General features: G+C 37.7%; 1 protein-coding gene across 6 annotated transcripts in view; it reads right to left on the reverse strand.

Moving 5' to 3' along the window:
• The window catches only part of Ptpn13 (protein tyrosine phosphatase non-receptor type 13), a 174,874-nt gene that overhangs the window by 119,731 nt on the left and 32,805 nt on the right, over positions 1-22,338 (reverse strand). For all 6 annotated transcript variants that reach the window (XM_048364271.1, XM_048364268.1, XM_048364267.1 and 3 more), the window contains exons 2-4: positions 18,615-18,734; positions 3,989-4,167; positions 315-380 (exon numbers count right to left, since the gene is read on the reverse strand). In XM_048364271.1, the coding sequence (XP_048220228.1) occupies positions 315-380; positions 3,989-4,167; positions 18,615-18,729 (360 nt within the window). In that variant the 5' untranslated portion in view covers positions 18,730-18,734. The remainder of the gene's footprint in view (positions 1-314; positions 381-3,988; positions 4,168-18,614; positions 18,735-22,338) is intronic.

Below are 22,338 nucleotides of genomic sequence, written 5' to 3' on the forward strand. Positions count from 1 at the left end.
TCAGGCTGGCCTCGAATTTATAATTCTCCTGAGAATCTCCTGTCTCAGTGTCCTGAATGTTGGGGGTTATAGATATACACCACCGTGCCTGGTGGTGTACTTGCAGTTGTCAATTCCTTCTCTCAGGTTGAATTGTTAAAATCTGGGTAGTCACTACTACATCTGAGAATACTGCACTTTCATCCTGATAGTACAAAAATAGTAGTATGCCTTGTACCATGCTGTGGAACACATATAACTACACCAAAAAAAGCCTTTCCAGAAGTGGAAAGCTAAAATGTAAAAGGTATAAAAAGTGCAAAGTCTTGACTTACTTGGCTCTGAGGTACTTCATGATCTGCTCCCCAATACAATGTCATTCCAAGAGAATAAATGTGGATCTAGGAATATGATTTTTAAAATTGTATGTTAAAATGGGATAGAAAATTCAGCAAATACTATATGTACATTTTGTTCCAAAGAAAGCATGGTATACAATTTGAGAGTCATTTTATATCTTACAAAAGAAGTTGAAAGCTTAAAATAAAGTGATTAAAATAATTACAATGGATTTTTTTTTCAATTCTGAGCTTATACTATGATTATTTTTTGTTTTAGTTAAAACTTTCAATTTAAATTCCAGAAAATACAAATATATATTCTTATTTTCCCCTTCTTTTATTGAATGTAAGAAGCCTTAACTTTTACTCATTGCCTTTTTTTTTTTATTTTTAAACTTACCAAGATCTGGGCAGTCATGTTTTCTGCTTGGAAATCTTTTATTGACTGCTGCATAGTTTTACTGTGTACTGTTCACTGTTAATTTGCTCAATCTGTTATTAATATGCAATTAAGATTTTTCTACATTTTTATATTATAATAATGTTTTAGCAAGCATTAATGTATTTTCTACATTGAACTATTTCTCTTAAATTAATTCCAAAGTGATGTACACAGAACTTGCATTATTTTGATATCAAGTTAAGAAGTTCTAACTTGCAAGGCCCGCCGTTTGACAAGTTAAGATGCTACATTTGTGAAAACTGATACAGTGAAAATGTTACCTGATAGGACTATCTCATTTAGGCACTACACTTAATAAACTACCAGCATAGGTAGCACAACAGAATGATGAAAAGATACTTAAACATACAGATTCCTTTTTTCTTTTTCTTTTCTTGATATTCTTTTTTTTTTTTTTTTTTTTGCCTGTCCTGGGACTTGGACTCAAGGCCTGAGTACTGTCCCTGGCTTCTCTTTTGCTCTTTGGTTACCTTTCAGATTAGGCCTCATACTTTTTCCTTGGAGCCTGCTCTGTTTTGCATTCCTCCTACATATGCCTCCTGTATAGCTGGGATTACTGGCATTAACTGCCATACCTGTTTTCTCTTTTTTTGTTCTACCACTTGAGCCACAGGCACCACTTCCAGTTTTCTTGTGATTAATTGGAGATAAGTCTCATGGACTTTGCCAGGGCTGGCTTTGAACCATGATCCTCAGATCTCAGGCTCCTGAGTAGTTAGGATTACAGGCATGTAATGGCCACCAGTGCCCAGCTAATGTTTCTTTTTTTTTCTTTTTGGCCAGTCCTGGGCCTTGGACTCCGGGCCTGAGCACTGTCCCTTGCCTCTTCTTGTTCAAGGCTAGCACTCTGCCACTTGAGCCACAGCGCCCCCTCTGGCCGTTTTCCATATATGTGGTGCTGGGGAATCGAACTGTGAGCTTCATGTGTAGAAGGCAAGCACTCTTGCCACTAGGCCCTACTCCCAGCCCCTAATGTTTCATTTTTGAAGTGAAGTCTCAGTAACTTTTTGCCCAGGCTTGCCTCTACCTATCCTGAACTCCACCTTCCAAACAAGTGTGAGGCAGTCCTACTTTTTTCTTTTGTTGTGGATTCTAAGAACCTTACAGAAAAACTTCATAGATGTCTACACAAAATTTTTCCTAATGTGATGACCACATACAGAATTTAAAATGCCATTTCACAGGCGTAAGAGTCAAAAAGTATATTACTATTAAACAGATCAGTCAGGGCACAGAGGAATTCATACTGTTGGTACAATCACAGATTCTGAATTTTCCTAAGCTGTATATCTCAATTACCCATGGTCTGATACATTATACATTAAACGTTTGCACAAAAGTTTTTTTTTATAGCTTTAACAATGAAATTTGATCTTATTCTGAAGTCACTGACATCACCACAGATATACTATGTTTCTAACATAAATGATTCCTTCCTCTTCACTGTTCACAAAGATTGTGTAAGTATTGCCTTCATTTCCTTATATTCACTTTTTTATATTCTCTAGAATAGAATTATCAGTCCTTTTTTTCCAGATTAAAACACAACATCATGCCAGGCACTGGTGGCTCATGCCTATAAACCTAGCTACTCAGGAGGCTGAGACCTGAAGATTGCAGTTCAAAACCAGCCTGGGAAGAAAAGTCCATGAGACCATTATCTCCACTTAACCACAAGAAAATAGAGGGGAAAAATCATAAAGCTCATTGTAACACAATTCTATAAATATGATAGATCCCTACTACATTTAGAAGAAAGTCTCTCAAGTCCCCTTGTTTCTTTAGACTAGCTGTTCTGATAAACAATTTCCATCCACAGTATATAATTTCTTACATCTTGTCATTTTCCACACTAATAACCTTGAGGAGAATGTTCTTTCTACATAGTTGTACTCATCTAAAATCTAGTAATGTCTCATAGCCCAAGGTAAATGATGCTTTGTTTATGACATCACTAAATATTAAGTAAGTACTTTTCTTGCAGACTGGATCAAACACTTTATTTCCCTATACAGAAATCGCCTCTTACAGAAAACGGCCAGAAGTTCTAGCCTTGAGCAAAAAGAAGCCAGGGATAGTGCTCAGGCCCTGAGTTTAAGGCCCAGGACAGGCTAAAAAACCCCAAACAGATAAATAAAATAAAATAAGGAACAAGAAAAAAATGTCACATTGGGCTGGGAATATGGCCTAGTGGCAAGAGAGCTTAATTTGTATATATGAAGCCCTGGGTTCGATTCCCCAGCACCACATATATCGAAAACGGCCAGAAATGGCAGTGTGGCTCAAGTGGCAGAGTGCTAGCTTGAGCAAAAAGAACCCAGGGACAGTGCTCAGGCCCTGAGTTCAAGGCCCAGGACTGGCCAAAAAAACAAACAAACAAACAAAAACAAACAAACAAAAAAACATGCTTATGCTGGGAATATGGCCTAGTGGCAAGAGTGCTTGCCTCGTGTACATGAAGCCCTGGGTTCGATTCCCCAGCACCACATATATAGAAAACGGCCAGAAGTGGCGCTGTGGCTCAAGTGGCAGAGTGCTAGCCTTGAGCCAAAAGAAGCCAGGGACAGTGCTCAGGCCCTGAGTCCAAGCCCCAGGATTGGCAAAAAAAAAATATATATATATATATATATATATATGTGTGAATCTTATGGGGCTGGGGATATAGCCTAGTGGCAAGAGCGCTTGCCTCGTATACATGAAGCCCTGGGTTCAATTCCCCAGCACCACATATACAGAAAATGGCCAGAAGTGGCGCTGTGACTCAAGTGGCAGAGTGCTAGCCTTGAGCAAAAAGAAGCCAGGGATGGTGCTCAGGCCCTGAGTCCAAGGCCCAGGACTGGCAAAAAAGGAAAAAAAAAAAAAAAAAAGAAAGAAAGAAAAGAAAAGAAAAAGAAATCGCCTCATCCTGCCATATTAGTGTGTTCAGTACACTTTCAGACTGTTCCTCCAAGTTATTTTTGTATCTTTCCTACAGCAGTGTTGTATTTTACAACTCTTTGTAAACACGAATTAATAGTCTCTCAATTGTTTTAGCATTTTTCTGAAATTCATAATTTTGTCTAGAACTGTCTGAAATTCTTAAGTAAAATAAGTTTCTTGAACACACAATTGTTAAGTTCTTTTTAAGGAACTGGAATAGCCAATTGTCTTGCCTACTCATGTTAAAATTAAAAAAATGTTAATAAAGATTTTAAATTTAATTTACCTTCTCAACATCAGAGAGAGATGTCAGTGATTGATTTTGAAGAACTTCTGGTGCAGTGAATGCTCGAAGGTCCTGATTGGAAATATTTTCATCTGTAAATGACACACTACCAGATGGTAGCAACAGTAGAGACCATGGAGAAATGATGAAGCCCAGGGCAGCAGGATCAGCTATGCTTACTGCTTCGTAATGGTACCAAAAAAAAAAAAAAAATTCCTTGAAATTATCAGAGGAAGTAATATCACTCCAATATATTCCGGCGTATATAGTATATTATATAAAAACACATACATACATATTATTACTTAGGTGACCTCTTCCTAAAAGTAAAGCTATCTATCCATTAAGGCCAACAGCGCCATTAGAAGGAATATAAATTTGTCTTCCAATATCAAAAGGAAGTTAGTGTGGAGTTTAAGATCATTGTTGGGTGAACTGGGTTACACAGAAGTCTGTGACTGCCAATTCCATTATTTAATCTGAGTGTATTATACTGATATCACTGTAGGTCAAGTTGTAAGAAATTTACAGAAGATCGTGGAATAGTTATATCAAAAAGTTAGTATAATTTTATGAAAATAACTTTTATCAGAGTTGAATTATCCTTTGAATTGACTATGAAAATGCTGTAATACTATCTGGCATAAGGTGATGATGGCCTGAAATTAAGGTAGTAGCAGTACAGTTAAGAACTTGCTGCAAGTTGAATGTATTCTAGAGGTGATAAAAATGAAATTTCTTGGCAGATTAGAAGTGAGTGAAAATAAGCTGATGATGCTAACATTTTGCACTGAGTAAATAGAAATATGAAACTTTTCCTTTATAGCAGAGTTGCCAAAGGCACTTGGATGTGAAGAGTAAGAGTCAGAACCAGAGGTGTGTGTGTGTGTGTGTCTGTGTGTGTGTGTGTGTGTGTGTGTGGAGTTACTGACATAAAATGAAATGGTATTTAATGTCATGTGAATCAATCACCAATAAAATGAGTTATGATTTTTTTTAAGGAAATGAAGACCAGAACTAGACCCTAGGGTAGTCCTCAAATGGACATAAACTGTTTCTACTCCCCTTTTCCCATGATCTTCCTCTTCTCTTGTATATTCTTGAAAGTACTGTGCTTTAACTCCCTCTAATAATTCTATCACCACTGCCGGTGTTCACCCTACTCTTTTTTTTTGGCCAGTCCTGGGGCTTGGACTCAGGGCCTGAGCACTGTCCCTGGCTTCTTTTTGCTCAAAGCTAGCACTCTGCCACTTGAGCCACAGCGCCACTTCTGGCCATTTTCTGTATATGTGGTGCTGGGGAATCGAACCCAGGGCCTCATGTATATGAGGCAGGCACTCTTGCCACTAGGCCATATCCCCAGCCTCCACCCTACTCTTTTAATTAATTTTTCTTATCAGCCTTCTGTCAATTCCCAAGTTCCCAGGTCTCAAAATAGTTCTAGGCTGGCATTCTGTCTCCCATGGCTAATTCTTGACAGTCTTTAATTTGAACAGTTTCCTTATGATTTCTGATACACTGTTAGTGTTTCAAATTCATAAATTCTTGATGATCACTGCTAACATACAAGCCTGAATGCCACCCAAGTCTAAATACTATACTCTATGCACTATGTTGATATCTGCACAAACTAGAAAAGGACTTGCAATACACTTCCTCCTCATCCTTGGCCTGGCCTGGCCTGTCTTCAACATGGTAGCACCAACTAGAAGGCATTGAAAGTGAAAGCAGTTCATATGGCTTATCAGTCTAAACCTGAGATTTACTCATTGACCAACACAGCTGAAATCAATAAAAGTATTACTGCTCTGGCAAAATTGTATATTTTACCTTTAATTCCATAGAATAAAAAGGGGTGGGAAAATTCCTGACCCTTGAGCCACATAAAGGCCCTGAAATCACTTGGTACATGGTGAACAAATATCTATGCTTCTAATTGGCTTTCTAGGCTCTATCTATTTGTATTGATAATTTTATATGGTCTGTGAATGATGTTATAATACTCAAATGGCCCTTGGCAGAAAAAATAGTAATATATTTTTTATTTGCACTGGTTTTTGTGTAATGTATAGAATAATTTTAAACACTATGTAGATTAGCAATATTCTTCTCAACATTGAAGTTATTTGCTAATAGACTCAAAAGTGATGTTGGGAAAATAAACATATACAAAAATAAATACAAGACAGAACACTTTTTTTTTGGCCAGTCCTGGGCCTTGGACTCAGGGCCTGAGCACCATCCCTGGCTTCTTCCGGCTCAAGGCTAGCACTCTGCCATCTGAGCCACAGCGCCCCTTCTGGCCATTTCCCATATATGTGGTGCTGGGGAATCGAACTGAGAGCTTCATGTGTAGGAGGCAAGCACTCTTGCCTAGGCCATATTCCCAGCCCCAGAACACTTTTTTAAAAGAGAAAAACGAGTGTTTTGATGGCAGAAAAATTGCCTTAACTGCAATGCACAATTTTTTAAATATGTGTATCCCTTTAAGAGGCTAACATTTAACTGTGGCTAAAGGTAGTATTCCAAACAGAATAAATTGCCAAAGCAAAGGCATGCAGTCAGGAAATGATTAAGTTTAGACAGAGTCCATCAAGAATTGTTGGCAGAGGAATAGTGAAGAACACTGAAAAATAAATTACCATATTGGATTATAATTCTCCTTTTTTAAAAACACAGAGAGGGGCTGGGGATATGGTCTAGTGGCAAGCGTGCTTGCCTCTTATACATGAAGCCCTGGTTTAATTCCCCAGCACCACATATACAGAAAACAGCCAGAAGTGACGCTGTGGCTCAAGTGGTAGAGTGCTAGCCTTGAGCAAAGAGAAGCCAGGGACAATGCTCAGCCCTTGGACTGGCAAAACAAACAAAAATAAAAAACACAGAGAAATGACACGTTTTCAAAGTGTTTTTAAGTGATAAGTAATAAAGTTAGTGCAACTGTGATCAACACTATGTTGCTGTAAACTTTCCAAAACACATGCATGACATCTAAGTACTGGATTGCTGAGAAAACAGTCAAACCACAAAATGTATTTTTAAGTAATTGTAAGGAATTACGCAAACATACAAGTGAGGAAATCTAGTTGTGGTTAGAATTGGTCTTTAATTCACCCTCTTGACAACTAAAAGGAAGGAATTTAAAGCAAATATTTCCAAAATCCTTCAAAGAATGCTAACAAACGAAGTCAAAAATTCAATTCCCAAAGTTTAAAATTTTTTGTCCTATACTTTAGTTGTTCTATTCACTGTACTCAAGAATGCTATTATGAAAGAGTAAAGTGATATGAACTAAGTTTAGTATCAAGTGATTCCATTCAGAGACTTTTACCAACATTCCACAGAAAACATTGCTCAAACAGAATTTCAAGTAGAAGAGCAAAGCTAGAAATAAGCAGAAATCTGATATGCAAAGAAACATCTTAAAGCCTCTCTTCAAAGTTCTCTTAAAATCCAGAGCACGAAAAGTTCATGCTTTTTCTTCCCTGAGAAAACTTTCCATTTCCTTTAGGCCGCCCTTCTCCTTTTTGTTCCCACATTTATGTAAATACTAAGTCTCAGCCACAGTGGTGGACAACTGTAATCAGGAGGCTGACACAAATCATGACTAAAAAACAGATTAGGGGGCTGGGGATATGGCCTAGTGGCAAGAGTGCCTGCCTCGGATACACGAGGCCCTAGGTTCGATTCCCCAGCACCACATATACAGAAAACGGCCAGAAGCGGCGCTGTGGCTCAAGTGGCAGAGTGCTAGCCTTGAGCGGGAAGAAGCCAGGGACAGTGCTCAGGCCCTGAGTCCAAGGCCCAGGACTGGCAAAAAAAAAAAAAAAAAAAAAAAAAAAACAGATTAGCCAAAGGTCTTCATCTTGACACATATAATATCTTATATAGTTACGTATCCCTCTCCAAATTACCTTATTTGTAAAACTAATCCTCACTTCATAGATAAGCTGTAGTGAGGATTAAATGGGGGAAGGTGTCTTAGAAATGTTCCATTGTTACTATTTAGTAACACTTCTCCCTAAAGATGCTGGATATACACTACACATCTAAGAAAAGATACTACTCATAGTCATTCACAATCACTAACTACGTTTTCCCTCGATAGAAGATAAAGAGGGCACCATATATAATTGCTGTAGTTTCAGAATTTTCTGCCTAATTCTTGGATTCCTGGTATCTAGTAAATAATAAAAACAAATAATCCCTGAAGGTATAATCTTAAATTGTTCTGTTATGGATGTTTGAAAATTTCTTTGGACACCACTTATTAAGTAAAATTATCCATTTTCTAATATGATTTCTCAAGTTTATTTGTTGTGTTTTGCTCTGCCTTTTGATTTTTAGGGGTAGTCCTAAGGTTTGAGCTCAGGACCTCCCACTTGCTAGGAAGGCAATCTACTGTTGGATCAATGTCTCCACCTCCAAAATAGATAGTTTAAGATATGAAGTACTGTATAATGCTAACTTGTTATTTAATTATAAGGATTGTAATCCGAGGCCAGCCATTGGCAAAAACAAGACTCTATATGAGAAATAAACTGGGGCTGGGAATATAGCCTAGTGGCAAGAGTGCCTGCCTCGGATACACGAGGCCCTAGGTTCGATTCCCCAGCACCACATATACAGAAAACAGCCAGAAGCGGCGCTGTGGCTCAAGTGGCAGAGTGCTAGCCTTGAGCGGGAAGAAGCCAGGGACAGTGCTCAGGCCCTGAGTCCAAGGCCCAGGACTGGCCAAAAAAAAAAAAAAGAAATAAACTAAACAAAAACATTAAGATATGGCTCAAGTTGGAAAGCACCTGCCTAGTCAGACCAAGGTCCTGAGTTCAAACACTAGTACTCTCTTTTTTAAAACTCTTATTGTAAAGATGATGTACAGAAGGGTTACAGTCACGTAAGTCAGGTAATGAGTATATTTCTGCTTGAACAGTGCCACAGCTTCCCTCACTCTCTCCCAGCTTTTCGCTCTTGACTCTCCCACAAGTTGTTTAGTTCATTTTCAACAGTGTCCACTGAGTATCATTGCTGCATTTGTTCACCTTGTGTTCCACCATTTCTGTGCTCCCCATTATGCCCCCCCAAACAGAAAAATTTACTTAGAAGACAAAAGATACAGAAAGCAAAAACACTAGCAAAGGAGAAAAACTAAAATAAAATAACAAAAAAAGCTATTGTTTCCATTTCTTGGAGTTCATTTCCGTAAATATTATTTTACGTGATTATATGTACATATAACTATTGAGCCTTTGTAATCCTATCCTAGGAATATTTTCCTCTGGTCCCACTCTGTGAATATCTAGAGTCCTGTATAATTTATCATGTCTAAGCAAACACTAATCCTCTTAAAAATTGTATCATAAAGAAATGATATAGGGCTGGGGATATAGCCTAGTGGCAAGAGCGCTTGCCTCGTATACATGAAGCCCTGGTTCGATTCCCCAGCACCACATATACAGAAAATGGCCAGAAGTGGCGCTGTGACTTAAGTGGCAGAGTGCTAGCCTTGAGCATAAAGAAGCCAGGGACAGTGCTCAGGCCCTGAGTCCAAGGCCCAGGACAGGCAAAAAAAAAAAGAAAAAAAAAAAAAAAAAGAAATGATATAACAGCTCAATTATGCTTCTGGTTCTTATATCTATTCCAATTCTATGTCAACTGGCATATTTGTCCTAAAATGGTATCTGTATGACTTTTAGGTACTTCCAGAATATTTTAAAATTATTTTTGCAGCTTATAAATTAGAATTAAATTAGAATTACTTCAATTAATTAGTTAAGTAAATTAGAATCAGCCTTTAATTTACCCTTCTTGACAACTAAAAGAAAGGAGACATACAAGTGACACAAAAAAACAAGAGAATCAAAAACAAGCTACCAGTGAGGCAAAAATGAGATAAAACCAGAAAATGTTACCATTTTATATGAGAGGTCAAAAGATCCAATTTAATACCTATTCTGCCCTTCCTAAACCTAGAGGAACGGCACATCCTTACCTCTGAAGATACAGGATGCAGAGAAAATGTAAATAAAACAGTTCCCTCTGTTTTATTTTTTAATATAAATTTTTATTGTTATCATAAAGGTGATGTACAGAGAGCTTACAGTCACATAAGTAAGATAATTACGCGTGCATGCATGTATGTATATTGTTGGTCATGGGGCTTGAACTCAGGGTCTGGGCACAGTCCCTGAGCAACAATCATACCTTACTTGACCATCCTATTTATGATGGTTTAAAAATGTTAACTGTGAATAGCAACATCTACTTAAACCATTTCCTTTTTTTTTTGTTTGGTTTTTTTTTTTTTGGGGGGGCCAGTCCTGGGGCTTGGACTCCGGGCCTGAGCACTGTCCCTGGCTTCTTTTTGCTCAAGCCTAGCACTCTGCCACTTGAGCCACAGCGCCACTTCTGGCCATTTGCTGTATATGTGGTGCTGGGGAATCGAACTCAGGGCCTCATGTATATGAGGCAGACACTCTTGCCACCAGGCCATATCCCCAGCCCTTAAACCATTTTCTTGCTAGCTTTTAACAATTATGCATCAGCAATTTTGGAATGAAGTACTTAGCCTCTAAAGAGCTGGCACTTCTCTTGCCATCTAACAACCTTGGACTCTTGATCATACATCTGCTGCACTGTTGTCTCCCAACTGCTAACAGATATCATTAGTAAAAGAAGTAAGTTTTATGGTAAAGGTCTTTTTTTATAAAGAGTAGCTTTTATTCCCCCCTCCCAACTGCAGACTAAGCTTCAAGATGAAAAGGATCTTGTTCTTCTACCTTTGCTATCTGCATAAAACCAAAAGGAGGAAACTAAAAGAATGAACTCAGTGACTTCATTTTATTTTCTGGGGCCTGGAATATAGAAAGGCAGAAAAACCAGTAACATCAAAAGGAACTGGAATTTACTCCTTTTTTTTTCCAGAGCCAGATGAAAGGTTAATGAAGATTAGCATATTTCCAGTTTCTAGAGGAAGACATGCAGCATTCTAGAGAAACACTGGCTTTCCTTTGGTGAGGACATGATTTCACTCACAAAAACATTGTATGTGCGTGTGCACGTGTGTGCGCACGTGCACACACGCACACGCACGCACCCTTAAAAGGTTTGACCTTGGGCTTCATGCTCTCAATTTTTATGCTTATGGCTGGCACTTCACCCCTTGATCCACCCCTTAAGTTCTAGGAAATATTTTTCTGATTTCTTTTGTTTGTTGGTCATGCAGCTTGAACTCAGGGCCTGGGTTCTGTCCTTTAGCTCTTTCACTCAAGGCTAGTGAGTGCTCTGCCACTTTGAGCCAGGGCTCCACTTGCAGTTTTCTGGTGGTTAATTGGAGATAAGAGTCTCATAGACCTTCCTGCCCAGGCTGGCTTCAAACCTCAATCTCAGATCTCAGCTTTCTAAGTAGCTAGGATTACAGGCGAGAGCCACTGGTGCTGGCTTTATTATTATTATTTCTAATGCCATTTATTCTCTGAGGTTCTGGAAGTATCCATCCCCATGCTCTCATTGTACAGACCTTTATCTCTCAAAGAGAAAGGAAGAAGAATTTCATTTTTTACATATATAGCTATAACTTAGTTACCTGCAGCTCTAAACATTATAGTTCTCATAAAAGTGCTAAGTATAACTGATACATATCAAGGCCAGAAGTAAAATATCTTAACTAAATGATACAAGGCAGGATGTCCCCTTAAAAATTCTGCATTTGAGAAAAGAAATTTTCTGGGAAGACATCCTCTTCAGAAAACTTAAATCATAAAATATGAATCAATGCCACAATCTTTGTAATGTAATTGCTACTTGACCAGAATAATCTCAGAGTCTGGACATGTAAGTTGAATAAAAAGTCAAACACGGAACTATTTGTATTGGGGCTTGGGCTGGAGCTCAGTGTTGCCTTAGCATGCACAATATCCATGTTCAATCCCTAATACTGAAAGGAAAAAAAAATCATCTTTTATGGTTCTTTTTATATGATCCTCAAAACTAAACCAAACTTGTTTTTGTGATATCTAATAGTAGTGACTACCCTTGAGTACCAGGAATTGATGAGAAAAAAGAGTAGGAAGCTTGAGGAAGCCTTCAGAATGCTAGAAATGCTTTATATTTTGATCTGGGTGTAGGGGAAGGGTGTTTACATGGGTGTGTACATGCATTCATAAAAATTCATTAGGTTATACAGTTAAGAAACTGTGTAAGTTATACTTTGACATTAAACATTTCTTATAAGTATAAAACTTAAATGAAGTGAGCAAAATTACATTTATCACCAAAGACAAGAAAGCATGATCTCTAATAACTTTCCCCACTAAATGTGTAAATCTTCAAATTTATAAAAATACTTAGAATATTTAAGTTGAAATAAATTCAAATTAGTACAGTGTACCACTGGTGTTTGTGAGGAAGAGACAATTCATTCATTGCAAGTATTTCATGTACTTGTCAAACAATCAGTGTTATTCATTTTGTAAATGCTAGATATTAAGTTTAATTTCATGTTTTATAGTTTGTTTCCAGAGAACAAATGGAATAATTTTGTCTGACTCAAACACATTTAACCTGAAGGACCTGCTACTTCTGGCCTTATAAATGCAGGGCAAGATGTAGCATGTCAAACACAACTGATACACCCTCTTAATCAACCAAATTATGGCTGTAGATAATTAGGAATGAAATAAACAGGGAGTAGGTAGGACCGCTTTCAAAAAAGCTGCACCATACAAAGATTCGCTTAAAAACTCTTAATCCAATAAAGCTTTCTTTTTCAAAAGCTTAAAAAGGCCTCAGGAAGCCAATTTGAAGTTCATTACAAATGTGGGTTTTTCTAGACTCTATTATGCTCCTTAGATCTATTGTGATCACCACAGCTTTACAGTAAGTCTTGAAATTAGGCAGTAACTCTCAAAACTTTGTCCTTTTTTAAAGTTCCTCTGGTTACTGGAAATCCATCCTTATTTCCAGATTAGTTTTAGAATGAACTCAGTTTCCACGAAAAGAAAGCCTGTTGGGACTGCACTGAATCCATCCATTTACAGGAAACTGACAGAGCTTTCCTACCCAGGAACAAAGCAAAGCTCTCCATTCCATTATTTATGGCTTCCTATCTTGTCAGACATACTCCTCATCAACATTTCTGTGACCAGATGTGTACTGACTGATTGAAAGTAGAACACAGTTTGTTTGCCCCTGTATCTACATGTTTTTTTTCTTTTTTCTATTATAAGCTATGCTTCCCAATCAGTTAATAAGATGGGACTGAGAGGCCTATAATTACAAAGTCATAAAATACGAATGAACTTCCTCCAGAGCTTTTATTTCAGTGGTGATATTTCCCTTCTGAAATTTGAAAAAGTTAGCTACTCAGGAAGGTGAGATCTAAGAATCAAAATTCCCACCCGGCCCTGGAAGGAAAGGCCATTGGATTCTTCCCTCCAATTAATGACCAAAAAGCAAGTGGAACCATATTGAAAAGTGGTAGAGTGCTAGTCCTGAGCAAAAAAAGCTCAGATATAGTGCCGAGACCCTGAGTTCAAGCTCTAGGACCAACACACACACACACACACACACACACACACACACACACACACACACACACACACACACACACACCAATTCTCTTTATAAAACGTGGAAGTTACAGATAAAGGACAAGTATATGGAATCTAAGTATCTAAGTTGGCAATATTAAAAGCAAATTAAAGGGCTGGGAATATGGCCTAATGGCAAGAGCGCTTGCCTCATATACATGAAGCCCTGGCTTTTATTCCTCAGCACCACATATAAAGAAAAGGCCAGAAGAGGCACAGTAGCTCAAGTGGCAGAGTGCTAGCCTTGAGCAAAAAGAAGCCAGGGACAGTGCTCAGGCCCTGCCTGAGTCCAAGCTCCAAGATTGGCAAAAAAAAAAAAAAGGCAAATTAAAGAGAATTTAAATGCAAAGAGTATTAGCTTTACATTAGTCATCAATCACTATATGTACCATAATAATTCCATGAAAATATATAATTATGAAAGACATAATTATAAACCATACTTATGGGATCACAGTAGATTTTAACTATCCCTAAGAATATTGATAGGCCAAATACACAAAGTAATAATGATATAGACGATATTGAAATCATAAGCATTAACAAACTGAAGCTAAAGCTTTGAAACAGAAAGTACAGAGAATAATTATAGATATATCACATACAAGACCAGAAGAAAATCGTAAATTTCTAAGCAGTGACCACTCAGATTGTACCTATTAATGACCACAAGGTAATAAAACTAAGCAATTCACAACAAAAGGATAGCCAATTACCATCATCACCACCATCTGTGTTTAGAACTGCACGTTTATTAAGTTTTATTCTTTTCTTCCTCAGAAGAGAAGCTCAATTTGAAGACTGTGTCTATCAACAGGTTGTACTTTAATATAGGTTTTTTTTTAATGAATAGTAACCATAAAGATTTTGTCTTGGGCTGGGGATATGGCCTAGTGGCAAGCGTGCTTGCCTCGTATACATGAAGCCCTGGGTTCAATTCCCCAGCACCACATATACAGAAAATGGCCACAGGTGGCGTTGCGGCTCAAGTGGCAGAATGCTAGCCTTGAGCAAAAAGAAGCCAGGGACAGTGCTCAGGCCCGGAGTCCAAGGCCCAGGACTGCCCCCCCGCCCCCCCCCCCCCCCAAAAAAAAGATTTTGTCTTAAAAATGTCAAAAGCTTTAAATTACTAAAAGTGAAAAATGATAAATAAATAAATCTCTAATTAACCAACAAAATACTGAAAGTAGAGATGCTGCTCATGTGGTAGAGCAATAAATAACAACATGAGTTTCAGAGTTGGCACATGCATGCACACACACAAGCGCACGCACACACACACAATTCACCAGTAGAACTGCTTAGGAATACCTACTATGCTGTTCTCAACTACTAAAAAGGACAGACGCAACAAACACGTTCAAGGGTTGTGCAGCAGATGTAAAGACAAAGACAATCTACACAAGAGAATATGTTTTAGAAAATCTGACTTGCTTTTCTACTATCATTCTTGATGTTACTTAAGAGTATATACTAGAGAATCAAGACAACTACAATTCATACAAAAAATAGTAACCTGGTGTGATTCAACAGAAGAACTTGTAGTAAAATGACACTGCATTATCAAATGTAAGCAATGAAAAATAAGCATTTGTTTCCTCCAAATAAATTTTTGGGCAGTGGTAATAATTGTAATAATTGCTAATCTCCCAACTGCCAAAGAAGCCAAATTTAATTTCTCTATATTATTGATATTACTCTGCAATTTAGGCTTTATGGTAAACCAGCTCCCTTTGAACAGTGAATGACACAACTGCCTCAAAATAAATTTTATAGTACATCCACTAAGTCTCTTTATTGTAATGTGCCAATATGTTATGCTATCTCACAATAACAAGAATTGTAAATTCAGGAATTTACTCTTTATTAACATTATTGAAAAAAGGAAAAACCCTTAGGTACTTATAATGTGTACATTGCTTTATATTATATGGAGTCAAGGCCTGGTCATTCATGGCAGTGCCATCAGTATAATAAAATGCGGCATTGGGGCTGGGGATATGGCCTAGTGGCAAGAGTGCTTGCCTCGTATACATGAGGCCCTGGGTTCAATTCCCGAGCACCACATATACAGAAAATGGCCAGAAGTGGCACTGTGGCTCAAGTGGCAGAATGCTAGCCTTGAGCAAAAAGAAGCCAGGGACAGTGCTCAGGCCCTGAGTCCAAGCCCCAGGACTGGCCAAAAATAAATAAATAAATAAATAGACACAAACAAGCAAATGTGGCATTATGTTTCCTCCTCTGAACATTGTAGTATTCGTTGTCTCTGTCATTCATTTGGCACAGAGTTTTGAAGTGATAAACTTGGCAATTCATTTGTCTGACTTGAATAAACCCCTGAAGGGCAATTGCAACACCTGTATTTATTCAGATCATCCACATACGACCTCACAAGTAGATCTTTTTTTTCACAGTAATTGATTATTGTGAATTGTTAATATACGGAATAATTCCACCAACCTATCTTTCCTTCAACAACACTTCTGTAACATGGTTTTCTGCTCTACAACTCCAGAGTATCTATACTTTTGAATTTTCTGAAAAATTAAAGTGAAACAAGCAAAGCAGTATTGTTAATTTAAAACTACAAGGTTCTAGATAAATATAATGAATTTTCTTTTACATTAATCCTAACTCCAAGATTTCCAAGTTTATTAGTACTTAACACTGTTTCATTCACCTTCCTATCCCTGGATTGGAAAATCACATCACCAATAAAGCTTTATTATTTGTCATCAAACACTGTTCCACTGTATACAAGACTTTCCTGTAATCAGTGGCTATTCCTATACCTCTCCAAAAGATTCCCATGGCCCCAACTTTTTAGCAATTCTATCTCATACATGCTCCTCAAACTGCAGTAGGGGGGCTGGGGATATGGCCTAGTAGCAAGAGTGCTTGCCTCGTATACATGAGGCCCTGGGTTCGATTCCCCAGCACCACATATACAGAAAACAGCCAGAAGAGGCGCTGTGGCTCAAGTGGTAGAGTGCTAGCCTTGAGCAAAAAGAAGCCAGGGACAGTGCTCAGGCCCTGAGTCCAAGCCCCAGGACTGGCCAAAACAAAAACAAAAACACAAAACAAAACTGCAGTAGGCACCCGAAATCCCTTGTTAAAACACAGGTCACTGGGATCCACTCCAGAGTTTCTTATTTTAGGTATATAATGTGGTCCAAGCATTAGCATTCTAGTAAGTTTTCAAGTGATCACACCAATACTGCTGGTCTAGGTACCTAAACCCCAGACTATTTTTTTTTCTCAAATTTTTATTTTCAAACTGACGTACAGAGAGGTTACAGTATCATACGTTGGGCATTGGATACATTTCTTGTACTGTTTGTTGCCTTTTCCCTCATGCCCCCCTCCCTCCCCCCCTTTCCCTCCCCCCCGCCCAGTTGTTCAGTTCACTTACACCAAACAGTTTTGCAAGTATTGCTTTTGTAGTTATTTCTCTTTTTTTACCCTGTGTCTCTCGAATTTGGTATTCCCTTTGAATTTCCTACTTCCAATACCAGTAAACACGGTTTCCAATATACTCAGATAAGATTACAGAGATAGTGTAGGTACAAACATAGGAAGGTGATACAAAACATCATCAATAATAGAAACTACACATACACATAGGACGTTGAAAGTAGTTATAACTGTGATATATCACTTTAAACCCCAGACTATTGCTACCTACAAACTCACCTATTTCTGTCATATTTATTGCATCTAATTTACTAATTCTGTTTTAAACTCTGGTTCTTCCATTAGCTGAAGCTTAATTTATTCTCCTACTTCTCAAAGCAGGTGTTGGACATAAGATGTCAATGACAAACATGGTATTCATAGCTTTTTCAGTATATCAAATGGTTTTGGACAATCAATGGGTGCCTACCTTTTCCAATATTGAAATGCCACACAAGCATTTGGATGAAGTGACCACTTACAGGGAAATACCAAGCTACTTACTAGGCCCACATTATCCCACTTTAACACAAATACATAACTCTTTGCAGGAATTTCTCTGCTCCATTTTATCCACTTCTACTTTCCTTTCAGGACTAAGCTCAGGGGTGATTTATGCAGGGAAGCCTTCCTTTTCTCCATATGACCAAGTAAAATGTTCCTATCACATGTTCTCAGGGCCACTAAACACCCTCCTTTTGCACCTGAAATGGCTGCGTTATTTTTATTTCCAAGGTGATGTACAGAGGAGGTTACAGTTACATACTTAAGTTAGTGAGTACATTTCTTGTCAAACTTGTTACCTCCTCCCCAACTGCATTTTTAATGGCTGTATTTTTTTATATTTGTTTACATAAGCATTTTATTAGACTGGGCACAGTGGCTCAAGCCTATAATCCTAGCTACTTGGGAGACAGAGATCGGGGCACTGAAGTTCAAGACCAACCAGAGTAAAAAAAGTTTATGAGATTCCATCTCAACCAATGACTGGGTGCAGTGGTGCACATCTACTATCCTGGGCACAGTAGGAACACAATGGTTAGGGGAAGCAGCACACCTGTCACCCCCAGAAACACAGCGACTGCAGAGCAGGCCTGCCTAGACATTAAGCAAGACCCTACCTTGAAGCTCAATAACGCAAAAAGGGACTGAAGACGTGATTCAGGTGGGAGCATGCCTGCCTAGAAAGTGTAAGACTATGAGTAAAATCTTCATTGGTATCAAAGTTAAAAACAACAGCAATCATTTTATTAATAGTTACTTTCTACACTTAAGTGTAAGTTCAAAACAGACAGACAATATTTTTATTTTGATAACATTACATTTTCAGTGCATGGTACAGTGTCAGACATAGTATAACATATAGTATATGTCATATACTACACATATATGACATATAGTATGTATCAAACATAGACTATGTTCGAATGAACATATATAAGATCAGAACAATACTTGCCTGGAAAAGATAATACAAAGTATTCTTTTCAAGCATAGGAATACTGAAATAAAAATTCTAATTTCTGACTCTATCTGCTTCTCAGTTATCCAATATGAAAAATAAAATCATTTAAAAAATGACTTACCTTTTCTGAATAGTTCTTGGAGACTTTCAGCACTTTGGTTTAATACAGCCCATATTTCTTCTTCCTGAAGCGGACCGCCCCGAACCTCCAGGGCCTCAGCTAGTGTCACATGCATAGTACCTGAAAAACAAGGCAACAGATGATCTACACATTAGCCACTTAACTGCACTTTTACTAGTGAGAGCTCTAGATTCATGATGTGAGACTATGAGCCATTTTTCTACCTAATTCCTCAATACTGCGAGTTCAGTTCCAATTTTCATCCTATCCATCTCAAGGACCAAGAGTATCGAAGTACAGAGAAGAAACTATACAGCCATCATAACAAGGAAGTTGGGAATGCAGTGGGACACATTTATTCCATAATTTATCTTCTTTCTATGTATAATATTTTACATAGACATGTACTATAATTCCAAGTATTGTAATTAATGGAACAATTTCTAGACCCAGCTTTGCTGTCAACTTACCCTTTCTTTGCTCCTCTAATCTGTGCATAGAGGTAACTTGATTTAATAATAATAAAAGTAGTAGTCATAAGTAATGCCATGTTGGAATATATATGGGAAGGGAAGAGGTTAAGTCTGTGCTGAATTAAGATTCTATGAAGTGTGAGGTAATTATTTTATAGGATCAATTTTTCCATTTAATTAAGTCGATGACATTCAGAAAATTTAAATTTTTCTATGGGGCTCAATGATCCTATTTTCATTTTAGAAGAGGAAAAATGTAGCTACACAAATCCTCCCATAAGCTTTCCTGAACTGACATGCCTTGAAAAAACATTGTGGTTTTCATCTTTTTTTGGTGATTCCTAGCCAATTTCAAACCAATTTAAGCATAGATGTGTGTATTATATATGCTATAATATTATATATGCATATACTTATATATATAATACATCTTTAGTGAACAGAAATCAATGTGTTTAAAAGAGGTTTAGAAGGGTTTTAAAAATGCTTTCCTCAAAAAAAATCAACATATATTTATTTATATAATTATATGTTTAACTGATTTAGAAAAAAGTTAACTTTGTTCACCCAACTAACAAGAATAGCTTAGACCCTTAATTTTCATTTATGATAGTTAATCCAGACTGAATAAAAGCAATTCCAGCTAAAGATGAGGCTAGCATAGTCTTTTAATTTCCCTTTTCAAATGTTTACTGTAATATTTTAAGTTTAGAGTCTGCTTCTGAGGCATGTTCTTGTAGACATATGTTAAAGGGAAGATATAAGATACTGCTTTGAAGAACCCAATGTGATCATTCATTCAGACTTCTAGTCCATACTTAGTCTTTAGGTTTTTATTCTTTATTGTAACAATAGCATTTATTCAAGAAAAACAATTTTAGAAGCTGCATTTCTTTTTTTTCTCAGCGATATGAGTTATTATCTTCCTAAGGGGAACATTTCCACAGAAGCATCAAGATACTATTTAGCTATCAGATACCAGCATGACTTGTGGGAAAGACTACCTTGTAGCTAATTTCCAAAGTGTTATGTCTGAGAACTGGTTAGGTTGCTCCAAAGCCTACCCACAGGGTAATAAAGAGAGGATTGCACAAGAAGGTTTTCTTTGAAGAGAGTTGGGTTGATTTTCATGTCTCTCCAAAGCATAAGGTATGTAGGAAGCTTTCTTCCTTTCACCTCAAACTAAACAAGGAGGCTGCAGTGGCCTTCTGGAAGATACAGGCACTGGTTACCTATCACTGGGAGGCAAGCAGCAAGGGCACACACAATGTAGAGAGTCATAGTGGAGACAAGAAAGCAGAACAACACAAAGGGCAAGCCAGGAGCTACGTAAAATCCTACCCAGAGGATAAACATGTCCTAAAATATAATAGTGCCCGTGGTTTGCACAACTCTATGTAGATACTAAAAACCACTGAAAGTATATGTTAATCAGTAAATTGCATCTCAAGAGTTTTTTTTAAAAATAGGATCCTTTTGTAGTGCTGAAGCAAAACCACAAAAAGCCTACCCCAAAAAACATCTGAAGTACTCAGAGCACCACCAAGGAGGAGGGAGGGCAAGGAGAGGGAGAAAATAGGAAGAAGAGGGAGGAGGGGAGAGGAGTTAAAGGAGAATGAGAACTGATAAAACAGGAGGCCCTGGAGGCCCTGATAGAAACACAGTCTGAGGGCTAAGAGGCTTAGTGGGTACTCCCTACTTGGAGTGTCACAGGTAGTACAACTCCAGTGAAAGACTGAAAATCCAACTAAATATGCACAAAGAAAAGCTTTGGCTTGTCCCAACTACATATCAAGTTCAAAACAAATGAAACAGTCAGGCACGAGTGGCTGAGATGTGAGGGCTGTGGTTCGAAGCCAGGCAGGGAAATCCATGCAATTAAACTCCAAAAAGCCAAAAGCAGAGACATGGCTCAAGTGTTAGAATGCTAGGATTGAGAAGTAAAGCTCAGGGACAGCATTCAGCCCTGAATTCAACGCCAAAATCAGCATGCACACATGCATGTGCACACACACAAAGAAACATTTTAGAATAGGTGAGTTGTGGGAACTGCACCACTCTTTTCTCAGTTTCAGTTAAGACAGTGTCAGATACAGCAACCTGCCAGTGGGTGAGAAAATAAGCACGAGAAAGGAAAGATCCTCTCTCTCTCTCCCTCCTTATCCCCCTCTACCTCCCCCCTCCCTCCCTCTCTCTTCTTATCAATCTATAGGTAAATTTAGCGAAAGAAGGGAATAGATGCCAGGCACCAGTGGCTCACGTCTATAATCCTAGCTACTCAGGAGACTGAGATCTGGGGATCATGCATGGTTCAAAACCAACCCCCGACACGAAATTCTATGAGACTATCTCTGATAAACCACTAGAAAACCAGAAGTAGCAATGTGGCTCAAGTGATAGAGCACTAGCCTTGAGCTGAAGAGCTCAGGGACAGCACTAAGCCCAGAGTTTAAGCCCTAGGACCGGTTTAAAAAAAAGAGAGAGAAGAGAATAGGTCTTTGGAATGTTGATTAATATATCAAGTAGCTACTTTTTAATAATGAAAATGACAACATCTTTTAAACTTTAGTGACTAATTATTATTGCTTATGGGTCTATCTCACATATAACAAGTGAAAGAAATGGGATCTATATTTTACATATATTATTTTATGTTATAAATATGGCTTATATATGTGTTATTTTAAATTTTAAGTGTTAAGATACTGAGTTTTGTTTAAGTTTTAAAGGGAATTAGGGCTTAATGCATGAATATTCCTTACAAAGAGGAAAATTTAAAAGCCAAAGTAACTTCCACAAGTTTTCTACCTATGAAGATTAATAATCACATCTCTGGTGCTTTGGAGTATGTATAATTAGCACTGATTTGCAGTTCTGAGTTATACTATTAATCTTCTGACATTTTTTTTTGTCTTTTTAGTACATAATTTCTATGTTTACTTTTGGCTGGCAATAGAATTCAAAAACAGAGAAGGAACATTTGTTTTTCAAAAGGGTATTATAGAGTAACAGAACACATAATGGATTTTCAGATGCTTTACTAAAGAGGTTAAATGATCAGCAAAAAGCCTACTGTGAGGCCCTGAGTTCAAGTAAAAAATTAAATTTAAAAACTGTGAGACAGAACAATATTGCCCAGTAAGTAGATTAATGGATATATCATTATGTTAATAGTTTCATATTAATATATATTAATCTTGATATCATATATCAAGTGATATGACAACCTTTTTGTAGGTATACCAATAAAG

Source organism: Perognathus longimembris, chromosome 16, assembly GCF_023159225.1.
Source record: "Perognathus longimembris pacificus isolate PPM17 chromosome 16, ASM2315922v1, whole genome shotgun sequence".
Classification (NCBI taxonomy): domain Eukaryota; kingdom Metazoa; phylum Chordata; class Mammalia; order Rodentia; family Heteromyidae; genus Perognathus; species Perognathus longimembris.